This window comes from Schistocerca nitens, chromosome 4 (genome assembly GCF_023898315.1).
Source record: "Schistocerca nitens isolate TAMUIC-IGC-003100 chromosome 4, iqSchNite1.1, whole genome shotgun sequence".
NCBI classification, from domain to species: Eukaryota; Metazoa; Arthropoda; class Insecta; order Orthoptera; family Acrididae; genus Schistocerca; species Schistocerca nitens.
This window is the reverse complement of record NC_064617.1, coordinates 553,066,575-553,082,293: the sequence shown is the minus strand read 5'-3', so window position 1 is coordinate 553,082,293 and position 15,719 is coordinate 553,066,575. Positions and strand designations below refer to the sequence as shown.

Genomic DNA, 15,719 nt, shown 5'->3' with positions numbered 1-15,719 from the left:
GCTACAGATTGAGCATCACTCTTTATCGAAATGGTACTGTATACAAAATACTGCGGTGTCCAATGTGCTCATACTGTAAACACAGTTGTCCTTTTCGTCAAAGGTTGTACTTGAATTTTGTGTAATATTTAAAACACACATTAAGGGGTCCTGGAGGTCGCGAGTGCCCAACATCAATTTTTTTATTTAATAAAACTCTGTGATTCTTCCTGGTGTTAAAAATATATACTTCCCCGCAGCTCGTGGTCTCGCGGTAGCGTTCTCGCTTTCCGAGCACGGGGTCCCGGGTTCGATTCCTGGCGGGGTCAGGGATTTTGACGTGCCTCTAGATGACTGGGTGTTGTTGTGTCGTCTTCATCATCATCATTCATCCCCATTACGGTTGGAGGAAGGCAATGGAAAACCACTCCCACTAGGACCTTGTCTAGTATGGCGGTGCGCGTCTTCCCCCTACTCTCTATCAAGGAGTATGGATCTTTATCATCATCATCATCATCAAACTCCATTTATAGTACCTCATCATTTCCGTGTTTAAATGCCTTTCTAAAATAGATGCGACCCATGAGTGCTTAGCTGTTACGTTACTGTCAAACACAAAACCTTTTCTATAATGTCTGGTTGTTTAATTTTTGCGCAGCTATTTCCATAGCAACTCATTTGTGTAATAACCTTGAGGAACATATCGACAGTAATATGAGCAGGGATTTACTTCAATCGATCTTTCTGTCTATAGAAGTAGTTTACTTCAGTTTACTTACGTTTTCCACTAGCAGTCGTCTTATAAACTTATTGTTGTGACTTCAGATGTCAGCTATTTTACATTTTACAATGACAGTAACGAATATGTTTGATTTCAGTCGTAAATTTTACGGTAATCGTTCCAAGATTGTTGTTGGAAACCGTAAAAATGAAGAAACTGTTACGCTGCTGTGAAATGAGGTTAGGAATAAAACTTTGTCAGCAGTGCTTCAAAAGGCGAATTGAAACATCTTACCGAAAATGAACAAGATGCTGGTGTTGTAAACAGTGAAAGTAGCGGTTACATTTGAATTAGTAAGTGAAAGATTTCAGAATTGCTTTTGTCTGCCGCTCAATGTAAATACTATAATAATGAATAATCCCTTACGTTTAGTGAAAACGTAAGTAAGAGATGAGGCCGATCCAGCAAAATATTACTGGTATGTCAAGTCTGTAAAGTAACGAAATGTACAATAACATCTCCTGAAACATGCAAAATAGTAAAGTGAAAATTCGCATTGCTTAAGCCATGAGGTGTATTAGAAAGAGAAGAAAAGCAGACGAGATGTTCTGTGGTACGATGGAACTCCTACTGCTGTCAAATTTGAGAGCTGTTGTAAACATTTGCACAACGCCCTAAAAGAAGTCAGTGAAGCATCTGTGCAGAGGGCCACAAAAGAAACTATAGATATTTGTCAATCTTCTGATATTATTGCTGCATTGGACGGTTCCTGGCAGAAGAGAGGATGTACATCACTGAATGGAACTGTCACAGTTGCTTCTGTAGATGCAGGCAAGGTGTTAGACTATGAATGTCCGATAAAACACTGCCAAAGTTGTGCCAGTAAGGTAAATGTACGCAAATGTGACAAAAACTTTGAAGGTTTCAGTAGTGGTATGGGAAGCAAGGATGCAGTCTCTATTTTTAGTAGGTCTTGCTAGACATGGTATGTGATACACTCACCAACTTGGTGATGATGTCTGTAAAAACTTTAGTAGTATTGTGGCTGCTAAACCATAGAGTGAAACAAAAATTAATATATAGGACATGTGCGGAAGAGAATGGGGGCAAGACTTAGGAATCTGCAAAGAGATGCCAGGAAAAAAAAAGCCTCACTAATGACAAAGCAGATGGTAGAAAGGCACACTCACCAAATCAGAAATAGAAACATCACAGAATATTATGGCCTAGCCGTCAGAAGAAACAGCGAAAATGTCAGTGAGATGAGAAAAGTAATTTGGGCAACTACGAGCATACACAGCATGGCCTCTGCCCAAAAGGAAACACTTCATGGTACAAGTACGATAGATGTCAAGCAAATGGACAAAAACGCACACAGGCTAACATCATTTCAGAAATTTTTATGACAGAACTAAAGCCTATCTGTAAAGATCATTCAGATTCTGAAATCCTAGCAAAATGTTTACGGGGCAAAACAAAGATTCCGATTGGAAGCTTCAATAGATTTGAGAATGCTTGAAAACTCTTTTTGTTGGCATGTCACCTCTTCAGATTGGTGAGGTGGACGCAATAATATGTTTTAATGATGGATTAAGAAGCAGAATAAAAACCATGAAAGACTAGCATGAAAAATGGGATGCTACAAGTGGACAGGAAACATGTCACTGAAGCTTAAAAAAATGCAAAAAGCATGACAGAGGCGGCTAGAACAACAAAGAAACGAAAGAAAACTAAAGAAGATGGCAAGAACAATTAGAATCAACAGGATTATGGAGTGGAAATGTTTTGGCATGTTATCATTTAAAATAAAAAGACATGCAAACCTTTAGTTTACATTTACTATAATCAACATTTTTGCATACTGACATCTCATTATTTCATGCAATATTAAAGCTACAAAAACAAAGTTTTGCACAACTAATAATATAATGCTTGCCTAGACAGTGAACCTCTTTATTCAACGATGAATTACGTATTTTAATTCGGATCATGTCACTTTTTTTTTAAATTATTGGAAGAAGAATTTGACTTCTAAAAAACACGAAACAGGAAATATGTAGATATTCCTCGTTTGCTGTTTCAATAATTTAATCATTAAAACCATAACATTTGTTTTGCCCTTTTATCGTGACTAGCGAAGAAGTACAGTGTAAAATTACACGAAATTCAATAGATACTATAAATATCAGTATTTACGCCACTATGTACTCCATAGTTTTAATTTTTTTCAGTCAATGTACAAATTATCTGGTTAGAGTTTCAGTCCAATATCTATTAAAGTTTTTGAGCTATTAAATTTCAAAATATTATTAAAAACCACGGACCATGATGACTGGGTTCCCTTAACTTAGTAAGTGTACTGCTGATTCTTGGTAGTGAGTGTACAACAAAGACTGTGATTGAAGTAAGACTTGTTTCATAAGAAGGTCTTCTTATCAAAACTTTTATCCATTATGGATGAGGGTCACTGTGACTGTGATGAATAATGGTTTCTTGAAATTACTGCAACCATTCGCCTTTTGATTTGTTCTTCAATTTTATTATCTCATTACTGGTTTCGAACTGCCTAGCGATTCATCATCAGATGGTACATATTTACTGACTATCTGCAGCACTCTGGACGTCGTGTAGCTGTGGCAAGATGTATAAACGAAACATGTAACCACTGAGTGTGGCGAGCATTATTCACTTCATGAGATCAGTTTTGTTGCTTTACGTACAGTTATTAGTATCCGTTGGTTGATTGTTGATGCTCACAGTATCGTGAAAAATATAATGAATGTTTTCCAGTGACGTTAGTTTTACTGCACATCACACACTTAGCCACAGGTAACACGTTCCACATGCTTCATAAAATGTAAATAATCGAAGGAGTACAGCAGTAAGTTATGTCAAGAAGTTTGTCTTAGGGCAGAGAGACTCTTTATTCTGCTCTTGCATTACACAGTGATGACAGTAAGGATGTATCTATTTCTCTATAGCAAAAATAAGATGTAGTTATATGTTAAAGTTGTCATGTGATATTTATAAAATCTCTTAAAGGATTAGTTTAGAAAATATTACATCTACAATTTTAGCAATGAAATTTCGTTTGATATATATATATATATATATATATATATATATATATATATACATTTATTTTACCTGGCAAGATTAGGGCCTTCAGGCTTTCTCTTACACCTAACCAGGCATACTCAGATTGAACAAATTTCAGTTTCTACAGAATATCATGGACATATAACATGTTATACAGTATTAATGTTAAAGAAAAAAATAGAGATTATAAAAGTAGTACAATGTTAATTATAACAATCAAAAAATAATTATAACAATTAATAATAATAAAAATAGTAGTAGTAATGACTATGTATATGAAAGTAAACATATTTTTCTTTTATGAATGTCAGTCCTATTGCTAGTTGGAAATTTTATCGTTATATTATTGCAGCTTGTGAGTTATTCTCATCGAGCAGAGACATAAGACGATAGAATTGGGTGAAAGAGATATAGAAGAGGTAGATAGGTTAGAGGAAGAGAAGTAGGATGGTAAAATTCGAAGCTATGATGGAGAGGAGAAAGAAAGACATGAGAAGGGCACAAAAATGGTGGCTATACCGTCCCTAATACACTCCTGGAAATGGAAAAAAGAACACATTGACACCGGTGTGTCAGACCCACCATACTTGCTCCGGACACTGCGAGAGGGCTGTACAAGCAATGATCACACGCACGGCACAGCGGACACACCAGGACCAGCGGTGTTGGCCGTCGAATGGCGCTAGCTGTGCAGCATTTGTGCACCACCGCCGTCAGTGTCAGCCAGTTTGCTGTGGCATACGGAGCTCCATCGCAGTCTTTAACACTGGTAGCATGCCGCGACAGCGTGGACGTGAACCGTATGTGCAGTTGACGGACTTTGAGCGAGGGCGTATAGTGGGCATGCGGGAGGCCGGGTGGACGTACCGCCGAATTGCTCAACACGTGGGGCGTGAGGTCTCCACAGTACATCGATGTTGTCGCCAGTGGTCGGCGGAAGGTGCACGTGCCCGTCGACCTGGGACCGGACCGCAGCGACGCACGGATGCACGCCAAGACCGTAGGATCCTACGCAGTGCCGTAGGGGACCGCACCGCCACTTCCCAGCAAATTAGGGATACTGTTGCTCCTGGGGTATCGGCGAGGACCATTCGCAACCGTCTCCATGAAGCTGGGCTACGGTCCCGCACACCTTAGGCCGTCTTCCGCTCACGCCCCAACATCGTGCAGCCCGCCTCTAGTGGTGTCGCGACAGGCGTGAATGGAGGGACGAATGGAGACGTGTCGTCTTCAGCGATGAGAGTCGCTTCTGCCTTGGTGCCAATGACGGTCGTATGCGTGTTTGGCGCCGTGCAGGTGAGCGCCACAATCAGGACTGCATACGACCGAGGCACACAGGGCCAACACCCGGCATCATGGTGTGGGGAGCGATCTCCTACACTGGCCGTACACCACTGGTGATCGTCGAGGGGACACTGAATAGTGCACGGTACATCCAAACCGTCATCGAACCCATCGTTCTACCATTCCTAGACCGGCAAGGGAACTTGCTGTTCCAACAGGACAATGCACGTCCGCATGTATTCCGTGCCACCCAACGTGCTCTAGAAGGTGTAAGTCAACTACCCTGGCCAGCAAGATCTCCGGATCTGTCCCCCATTGAGCATGTTTGGGACTGGATGAAGCGTCGTCTCACGCGGTCTGCACGTCCAGCACGAACGCTGGTCCAACTGAGGCGCCAGGTGGAAATGGCATGGCAAGCCGTTCCACAGGACTACATCCAGCATCTCTACGATCGTCTCCATGGGAGAATAGCAGCCTGCATTGCTGCGAAAGGTGGATATACACTGTACTAGTGCCGACATTGTGCATGCTCTGTCGCCTGTGTCTATGTGCCTGTGGTTCTGTCAGTGTGATCATGTGATGTATCTGACCCCAGGAATGTGTCAATAAAGTTTCCCCTTCCTGGGACAATGAATTCACGGTGTTCTTATTTCAATTTCCAGGAGTGTATGTAAGCTTTGAGTTCCCTCTTGAATGTTGAGTGGTTCTGGATAAGACGCAGATCACAGGGGAGCGCGTTCCATAGTCGTATGGCTGAGATGGAGAATGACACGGAGAAAGATTTTGTGTTATGTAAAGGTACAACCAAGATGCTAAACGTATCCGATCTGGTGTTGCGGTTGTGGAATGATGATAGGTGTTTAATGTGAGAAGAAAAGTATTGGGGGCACCAGTGGCTAAGAAATTGATGAAGTAGGCACATCGTGTGGAGATCGCGTGCGTTATGTGGGCGTATCCAACCTAGCTGGGAGTATGAAGGACTGATATGATCATACAACCGTATATTGCCCACGTATCTAACGCAGGCATTCATCACTAGCTCGAGGCATCTCGAATTTTCGCTATTTGTGCCGTGTTGAACTGCATCACAGTAGTAAAGATTAGGCAAGACTAGTGTTTGGACAAATTTTTGTTTAACATGGGCTGGAAATATTTTTCTAAATTTTTGAATTGCATGTAGGGGGGAGAGCGATTTCCGGCAAGCTGTGACTGTTTGTTTTTCCCAGTTTAGGTGTTCATCCAAGATTATTCCAAGGTCTTTTACTGTTTTTTGGTATGGTAGTTGGGTACCATTGAGGAGTATTTGAGGGACTGTTTCGCGAAAGTACCGGCTGATTAACTTTGGATGAGATATAAGTATGACCTGGGTTTCTTGGGGTTTAGTTTCAGACCTAGGTTCTTTGCCCATCGAGAAACAGAGCAAAGATCTGCGTTCATACTCTCTACTGCATTGGCAATGTTCTTGGGGCTTGCACTTATGTACAGTTGGATCTTTTGTTTAACGAAGATTGATAACACTCCTGAAATAAATAATAAACATCTCAGCACTACTATTTCGTTATAAATAATAAAAAAGCAGTGGTGTGCGGGAGTATATTGTGTGTGTGTGTGTGTGTGTGTGTAGATGTGGAAGAGAGTCTTTTAATTATTTCGTTTTTCAGGTGTAATTATTCTTTGAAATTTTGAAAAAAGTGTTATTTGCTAAGTCTGCTTGTTCATGTAAGACGGTGTGGGGTGAATTTTCGTTATGGGCGAAAATTTCTAATTGTTATGGGGTGTCCGTTTTCATTACTTTGTCTAGAATTTGTGGGATGTGGAGTTTTGCTTTGATGTTTGTAATTGAATGTTTTGTGCTAGATTGGCTACAAAATTAAATTTATTTGAATATTTTAAACGTAGTGCATCTGTGTTTATTTCGTCCTGTTTATCCTATGTAGTAGCAGCAGGAGCACCTGTCACAGATTTATTTATATATACCAGATGTTTGAGAAGTAGTCTGGTTGTTTAGTTTTATTATCTTTTTTTGAAATTTTTTGATTGTGTGCTAACTTGTTTTGACATTTTGTGATTAAAACAGTTTTTCAAGGGGGTATGAGATGTTGCCAAGGGATGGCATGGAGACATATTTAGTTTCTTCTGCTACTGAGGGCTGTGTTGTTGATGCTGTTCGGTTGGTTTTATCTTTTCATCTAATTTGTCAATTATGGATGGGTCATAATTACTGTTGTGGGCTGTTGTCTTTAAAATATTTAATTCTTGGTTTTTGCATCAGGTTCATCATGACTTCTTTTATTCGGTTGAGTACTGATCTAAAAATGCTAATTTTGTTGTTTTGGGTGGCATGATGATGTTCAGCTGTATATTGTATTTCAGGATGTATATTATTAAGTTTCTCAGCTAAGCATTCTGCTTCAGTGGTTGTCCCATTGTACAGTGTCAATGCTTTATCAACATATCATTTATAATAAATGACCCTCTCATTTTCAATTTTGTTTGCTTTGAAAAATTTGGTTTCTAAATCATTACTGTAGCTGTCATTATAAATAACACAGTATACCACCAAAATCAACACAAATTAGAATTTTTTAGATCAGCACTGAATCATGTAAACAAAATTCATGCTGAACCTGATGTAAAAACCAAAGAATTAAACATTTTAAGTACAACAGCCCACAGCAGTAATTATGACCCATCCATAATTGACAAATTAGATGAAAAGATCAAAACTAACCGAACAGCAACAAAAACACAGCCCTCAATAACAACCACAGAATGTAAAAACAAGTTACCACTCAATCTACAAAGTACAAAAGAAGTTAATAACAGTAAAACAGCCAGGCCACTTCTCACATATCTGTTATACATAAATTAACTTGCGGCAGGTGCTCCTGCCATTACATAGGACAAACAGGACGAAACTCTGAAATTCGATACAAAAAACGCACAGATGCGCTGTGTTTAAAAAATTAAAGTATATGTAGTTTTGCAGCCCACCTGGCACAAAACAGTCTTTCAATTACAAACATCAATACAATTCTCAATATCCTACACATTATAGAGAAAGTAATGAAAAAGGACCTCCTGATTCAATTAGAGATTTTCACCCAAAAAGAAAATTGTTGTTGTTGTTGTTGTCTTTAGTCCTGAGACTGGTTTGATGCAGCTCTCCATGCTACTCTATCCTGTGCAAGCATCTTCATCTCCCAGTACTTACTGTAACCTACATCCTTCTGAATCTGCTTAGTGTACTCATCTCTTGGTCTCCCTCTACGATTTTTACCCTCCACGCTGCCCTGCAATACTAAATTTGTGATCCCTTGATGCCTCAGAACATGTCCTACCAACCGATCCCTTCTTCTGGTCAAGCTGTGCCACAAACGTCTCTTCTCCCCAATCCTATTCAATACTTCCTCATTAGTTATGTGATCTACCCATCTAATCTTCAGCATTCTTCTGTAGCGCCAAATTTCAAAAGCTTCTATTCTCTTCTTGTCCAGACTATTTATCGTCCATGTTTCACTTCCATAGATGGCTACACTCCATACAAACACTTTCAGAAATGACTTCCTGACACTTAAATCTATACTCGATGTTAACAAATTTCTCTTCTTCAGAAACGCTTTCCGTGCCATTGCCAGTGTACATTTTATATTCTCTCTACTTCGACCATCATCAGTTATTTTACTCCGCAAATAGCAAAACTCCTTTACTACTTTAAGTGTCTCATTTCCTAATCTAATTCGCTCAGCATCACCCGACTTAATTCGACTACATTCCATTATCCTTGTTTTGCTTTTGTTGATGTTCATCTTATATCCTCCTTTCAAGACGCTATCCATTCCATTCAACTGCTCTTCCAAGTCCTTTGCTGTCTCTGACAGAATTACAATGTCATCGTCAGAGACAGCCCATCTTAAATGAACAAACAGACTTAGCAAATAACCCATTTTTCCAAAATTTCAAAGAATCACTAACTTTAAAAACTAAATAACTAAAAATATCTCCCTTCGCCCATTCCCTCTCTCTCTTCCAAATTGGCACAACTACTCAACTCTCTCTCTCTCTCTCCTTCTAGTGCGTGTGTGCGCGTGTGCACACACACAATCTCCTCCTCCCACATACCACGCTGTTTTCATTATTTATAAAAAATAGCAATTCTGAGATGTTTATTATTAATTTCATAAATGTTATCAATCTTCGTAAAATAAAAGACAAAAGAAACGGCAAACGAATTTTTATTGCTAAAATTGTAAATGCATTATCTTTGAAACTTTTTGTTTAATAGATTTTATAAATATCACATGACAACTTTATAAGTACTTATTATTTTTGCTACAGAGAAATAGATACATACTTACTGTCGCGACCACATACTCTTTGACATAACTTTAGCTGTACTTTTACTTTTATTTAGTTTTTGTAAAGCATGTGGAGCATTTTACCTGTGGTTAAGTGTGTGATGTGCAGTAAAATTAATGTCACTGGATAACATTCATTATGTTTTCGATAATGCTGTGTGCACCAACAATCAACCAACGGACACTAAGAACTGTAAGTAAAACAACGAAATTGATCTCATGAAATGCATTCTGGCCGCAAAGTGCTTAAACGTTTCTTTGTACATCTCGCCATAGCTACACGACTCCCACACTGCTGCAGACAGTCAATAAATTTGTACCATATGATAATAAATCGTTTAGCGATTGGAAACCGGTAATCGGATAATAAAACTGAAGAACAAAACAAAAGGCGACAGTTTTCACTTTTCTTAAATGAATGAAGGACCTTAGTCTTACGCCATCGGTGTATTCTGTGCAGTTGTTTAATCTACTTGTGCAACCCATCATTCAGTGCTACGAGCAAACATAATATGTTGACCGGAACACATCTCTATTTCAGGTGTTGAACACGAAGGAGAACAAGGATTCCTCTTCCTCCGTTATAATGGTGACACTAATTATAACTTGGACCCACAATCCGAAGAGGATCAAGTACGGAGGAATATGCTGCGCCTGTGGACCAACTTCGTGAAATACGGGTATGAATCCTTGTGGTTACTAAAACCAAGTAATGCTAACAGAGCAGCTCAGAGGAGAGCTTAGAGAAATCCAAATGTCCATTAGCGTGTGTTCAAGTAATTCTTCAAGAGATTGAAGTTGTTTCAGTGATTAGTAGTATTTCACGTTCTATATTCAGTGCATAATATTATATTTATCAAACAAATACCACAATATGTAGAAAATAAATCACCTATTCTGTCTTTCTTATTACTGTGGTGAAGTATGAGAGATAAAGATGTTTTACCTCAGCAGACCTTCCCAGTAAGTAACATTATTAACACGTAAAAAATCGTGTTTCCAGCAAAATATTTGTTCCGATTTTGCTGGAAACCGATAGTAAGGACCTGAACGGATCCCAGTTTTATTAAAATTTTGTAGAACATGATAAGCAATGGTTGTGCTGCAAACTGTGTTTTTTTCGCTATGCCTAAATATGTTTTTCTTTTCATATTCCCTGCGGCAGGAGATTCCGTTGTTTAGTATGTAGAGGTCACTTGGTTGTACGTACTGAAATGTTTTAATTATACAGCCAAACAATTGCTCTACAGGTCGTACAGTTCAAAGATCTTTTGAGGGCAACTTATGTGGTAGAAGTAAAAATGGTGAAATAACGTCGTTGACGATGAGCTGTCCACTGTGGCATCCCCTGCAAATGGCGTCATTGGCACTGCTGGACGTAAACGTCGGCTTGCTGTAACCGCTGTAGCTGCTTCCATTTGATTTGATTTCATTTTATTTCGTGTTCCATAGGTCCAACTGTGTTGGGTTCACAAGGACGTGGAACGAATCAATTTTTTACAAGTACAATATGATAATCTTATAGCATATACAAACATTTGAGTACATAATTATATAAAAATTTATACAGTAATTTCTTTGGGTAGCAATTCAGAAATGAGAAGATACATATTTTTTAGAATCATTAAAGCACTACCGAAAAACCGATACAGAGCTCAAGCGGATATAGAGCTCAAGTTAAATGACATTCTTAGTAGCATTATGTCATTTTGTATTATATAATACTATAACTTTACAGTTTATTTATTTAAAAGTTCATCTACACTGAAAAAAGCTTTTTCTCGGAGAAATATTTTTAACGCTTTCTTAAACTTACTCTTGTTATGAATCTCTATCTTTATTTCAGGAGGAAGAGCATTGAAGAGTTTTGTTCCAGTACAGCGGACCCCCTTTTGCACCAATTTCAGATTTCTATTTTTGCTGTGTATGTCATTCTTCCTCCGTGTGTTATGCTCATGATAATTACTGTTTGGTTGAAACATCTCTATATTTTTATTCACAAAACACATGAGAGAAAAAATATATTGGAATGTAGTTGTGTATATTTTAAGTTTTCGAAAGCTATTCCTATATGAGTGTCTTGAGCGCAATCCACATATAACTCTTAAGGCTCGCTTTTGGGCAATGAACACTTTCCTTGCTAATGGCTTGTTGGCCCAAAACATAATGCCGTATTCAATGAATGAGTGAAAATAGCCATAGTATGCCACTTTTGCAGTTTTACGTTCAACACATGTAGTGACAACCTGTAAAGCATACGTAGCAGACCTAAGCGTCTCACAGAGATCTATTATATGCGAAGACCAGTTCATTTTCTTGTCAAAGTGCACTCCAAGAAATTGTGTTGTTTCGATTCTTTTTATTGGCTGATTACCACATGTCACAGTTCTCTCCCTTTTTCTATTTTTGAATAGAACTTAATAAAACTGGCCTTACTACCTGAAATAGCACGTCTGTTGGTCCCATTGCAGTGCTCCTACTAAGTAAAACCTATGGTATCATTAGTATTCGAGTCCATGTACTTCCCATTCAGTGGTCGAGAGGACCTCGTCTCTAACCATACAAGTCTCTGCCTACATCTATATCTGCATCTATACCACACAAGCCACCGTGCGGTGGAGGACACTTTGTCGCTCCTTTCCTGTTACAGTTGCGAATAAATGTAGTAAATTTCCAGCAAAAAAAATTATCGACAAATTTATCCCATTCTAGCTGGAAACCTATAATAATGAATATCAAATTTCCCTAGTTTTATTAAAATTTCTCAGACAGTCTCTAGTTTTATCTTTCTGGTCTTTTCGTGAGATGTACGTAGGAGAAAGTAATACATTTGTTAAGTTTTCGAGGAAAATATACTCTTGGAACTTTAATAATAAACCACACCTCGATTCACAACGCCTCCGTTGTAGCGCCTACCACTGGAATTGCTTGATCATCCCTGTGACGCTTTCGTGTTTACAAAATGAACCTGTAACGACAGGTGCTGATCTTCTTACATCTTCTCTGTTTCCTCTGCCAATTCTATCTGATACGGATCCCATACTAATGAGCAATGTTTAATAATTAGTTATATGGGGCTGTCGTACTTTAAATCGCTCCATACGCATAGCTATAGATAAAAATGGGTCTTTCTATCGATGTATACACAATACGCTACATTTGTTTATGTTGTGGATCAATTGCCACTCCTCGCAACAAGCGTCAGTCCTCTGGAGCTCTTCCTGTATTTAGCTACTGTTTTCTAACGTTGCAACGTCTCTATATACGATAGCATCACTAGCTAAAAGCCTCATGGAACTGTCTATGTTCTCTACTATGCCATTTATACATACTATGAAAAGTAATGAATCTATAACTCTCCCTTGGGCTTCGCCCGAAATCACTTTTACGTCTGAAGACTTCTTTCTCTCCCTTGAGAACGACGTGCTGCGTTCTGTTTGCTAGAAACGTTTCAGTCCAGTCAGACAGGTGGTCTGGTATTCCGAACACTCGTAGTTTGTTTATTAGGTGGCAGTACGCAAGCGTCAAGGAACATGGCAGATATCTGGGAACCGTATCTAAAGCGTTGTGGGTCTCGTGGGCGAACATAGCGAGTTTGGTTTCACACGATCGCTCCTTTCGGTGCTAGATCTTATCGACTTCAGAGATAAGCGCCCAAAGCTTTTAGCATCTGTTCGACGACCCTTTTTGAAAAGTCCTACGGTACACTGCTGCCAGAAGAGGGGCAAGTTCTACCGCGTACTCTGTGTGGAATCGTATTCGTATTCGTATTCCGTCCGGTCCATTGGTCTTCCCGCTGTCGAGTGATTTCAGTTGGTTTTCTTTATCATGTCATTTATTTCGGTATCAGCCATTTTCTCGTTCGTGCGACGGTTTAAAGTAGGCCCTAGAGCGTGACCTCCCTCTGTGAAACATGTTTGGAAAAAGATGTTTAGTCTTTCGATCTGCTGTCTATTCTGTGATGTCATATGTAAACAACTCAGGGCAGCTCGAGACCTCTGGATATATGTAACCAGTCCCGGACTGTTGGTGGTGGCACACTGCCCGGATTGCAGATGGTGTCATCCTTCTATTTGCTGGAGCAAGTCGAATAATCCTACGATCTTCTCCTGGTGGCGTCCTGGATAAAGTCGTATCTACTGTTCTTGCCACATTGTTGTCTTAAGTCCACATCTAACCAGTCCGTCTGAATACGTTCCACTACAGCCAAGAGTCAGTGCAATCTGTCGGTATGATAATCCAAGTCCCTTAGAGCGATGACTCGACCTTTCTCCATATCAGACAGAAGGGCATAAACTGTACATACACGTCCTATGGGCATGCTCTGTTACGAACTTCTCCTGAGACAATGTTAGATACACCCAGTGGACATCAAATTCCCACACCATTCTTCATCTGCACTAATGGCTCTTTTCTTTACGGAAAATACTGAAGATAAGCACGCATAACGATTAACTTTTAATCAACAGTTCCTTCAGGCATGAAAATACTGGATTATCAGTTGCATAACATTCGGACAAGGTTTTCATGACAGAACATTTTCAATATCCGTCATTACGTACAGGGTGGTGTACGATTATAAGTTCCTATTTTTATATCTGGTACCTTAATATGTCGACATATTAGTGTGTGGGTTGTTTGTTCTCTGCGTCGAACATTCTTCCCACAAACACGTCACAATCGCTGTTGCTTCGTTCACGGTCATTACTGTACCACTAGGTAGACTAAGCCTGTCGATATAGACTACCCGTTTTGCATCCACTCGTCCACACGTCAGCACCTGTCTGCTGTCCAGGGAAAAATAAACACGACTGATTTGCTATTGCTACGTTGAAGTGGAAGTACTACACAATCTAAAACATACGACTTGTAATGGTTATTTGTTGTTAGTCTGCAAATGATGTAAATACCGATGTAATGCTGTTCTGTACACCGTCCCCAGTCGTCGACAGAAATGTCTGCAGTTATTCCTATTACCCCTACAGAAATTTCCGAAGCCAGGCGGCTCCTCACGTGATGCTTATTTTTTTCCACCACCAGACTTGCCTATTAGTGGCCAATATCTGTTTTACTCTTTGTGAGCTGTTCAAAAAGAAAGATCACTTTTGCATTAATTCCAAAGTTTTGCGTAAAACGTACTGTACTGTTTCTTCTGATGCCGATATAGTGTTAGATTTTCCATGAAGCTTTAAATGTCCTTTTGTGTAATATCGTAATCCGCAATTTTCAACATTTTTACCTATATATAGCAGTTCTAAAATGATCTTCATGTCGGTTACGAAAAGTGCCGCCATTTGAAAACTGTTGCCCATTATAATCTGCCAGATACGAGGGAAGCACAGTGCTGAGGATTATTTATTTGAATGAATGTTACACTGCATAGCTATTTTAAGAAATCGTAGAGACGGAACTGTCTGATGATGTCACCCTTGTCTTTCGTTATTGCGCAGCAGGTACCAGGAAACGAAACAAAGCATCATTTGCATAATCGCTATTTCAGGTCCAGGCCAAGTCCTTTTTGCTTCCTCTCTTATAGTCTACATGTGATGTGTGATGATACATTAAAAAGAAGTATAGCAAAATCGCTTCAGGCATGTGTCCAGTAAATTGCAGATGATAATACGCCAAAATTACACTTAATCACAGCTTCACAGGAACGTTTTCCACAGGAACCCAACCCCTGAGGCGGATCCCGTGGTGTGGGAGCCGTACGACCTGAGCAGCCGCAGCTACCTGCTGATGCAGGCCAACTTCTCGCTCGCACACGACAGGCTTGGCGAGCGCATGGACTTCTGGAACGAGAACGTACCGCTAGAACCATATCCTGGGACCTACTGATGGAGTCACATTGGAAGTCACTTGGAAGTTCTGAAATTGTCGTTCAGTAACTCATGGAAGTAGCATATAATATTTTAAATGTAGTTTCTCTAAATAACAGCTGCGAAATAAAATATTACTCAACAAGTTATTCTTATGTCTGTGATTTCTTTCATTTATTTTAACTAAACGTAATTATACTTCACACGATATGTTCTTGTCTAAACATATATTTAGCTAAATTTAATAACTTTTGTATTGTAGTTAACTCACTGTTGCAATAACTTTTTTCTGCTGCACTGCAATAGAGTGCTGGGTGTCCTGTGAATCAGATAAATGTGATTTCCTCTGATACGTATCTCTATTTGTATAGCCGTTTTCACTGATCAACAGAAGGAAATTCTAAGCGATACGCGTCGTATTTGAGACAGTATTGAATCCAAAAGTGTATTTTGACGTAA

At 39.3% G+C, this 15,719-nt stretch overlaps 1 protein-coding gene across 1 annotated transcript in view; it reads left to right on the top strand.

Annotated features, from left to right (window-relative positions):
- The window catches only part of LOC126251826 (cholinesterase-like), an 85,888-nt gene extending 70,496 nt beyond the window's left edge, over positions 1-15,392 (top strand). Inside the window, exons 9-10 of the mRNA XM_049952488.1 lie at positions 9,983-10,121; positions 15,111-15,392. Of these exons, the coding sequence (XP_049808445.1) occupies positions 9,983-10,121; positions 15,111-15,279 (308 nt within the window). The 3' untranslated portion in view covers positions 15,280-15,392. The remainder of the gene's footprint in view (positions 1-9,982; positions 10,122-15,110) is intronic.
- The last annotated feature ends 327 nt before the right edge of the window (positions 15,393-15,719 follow it).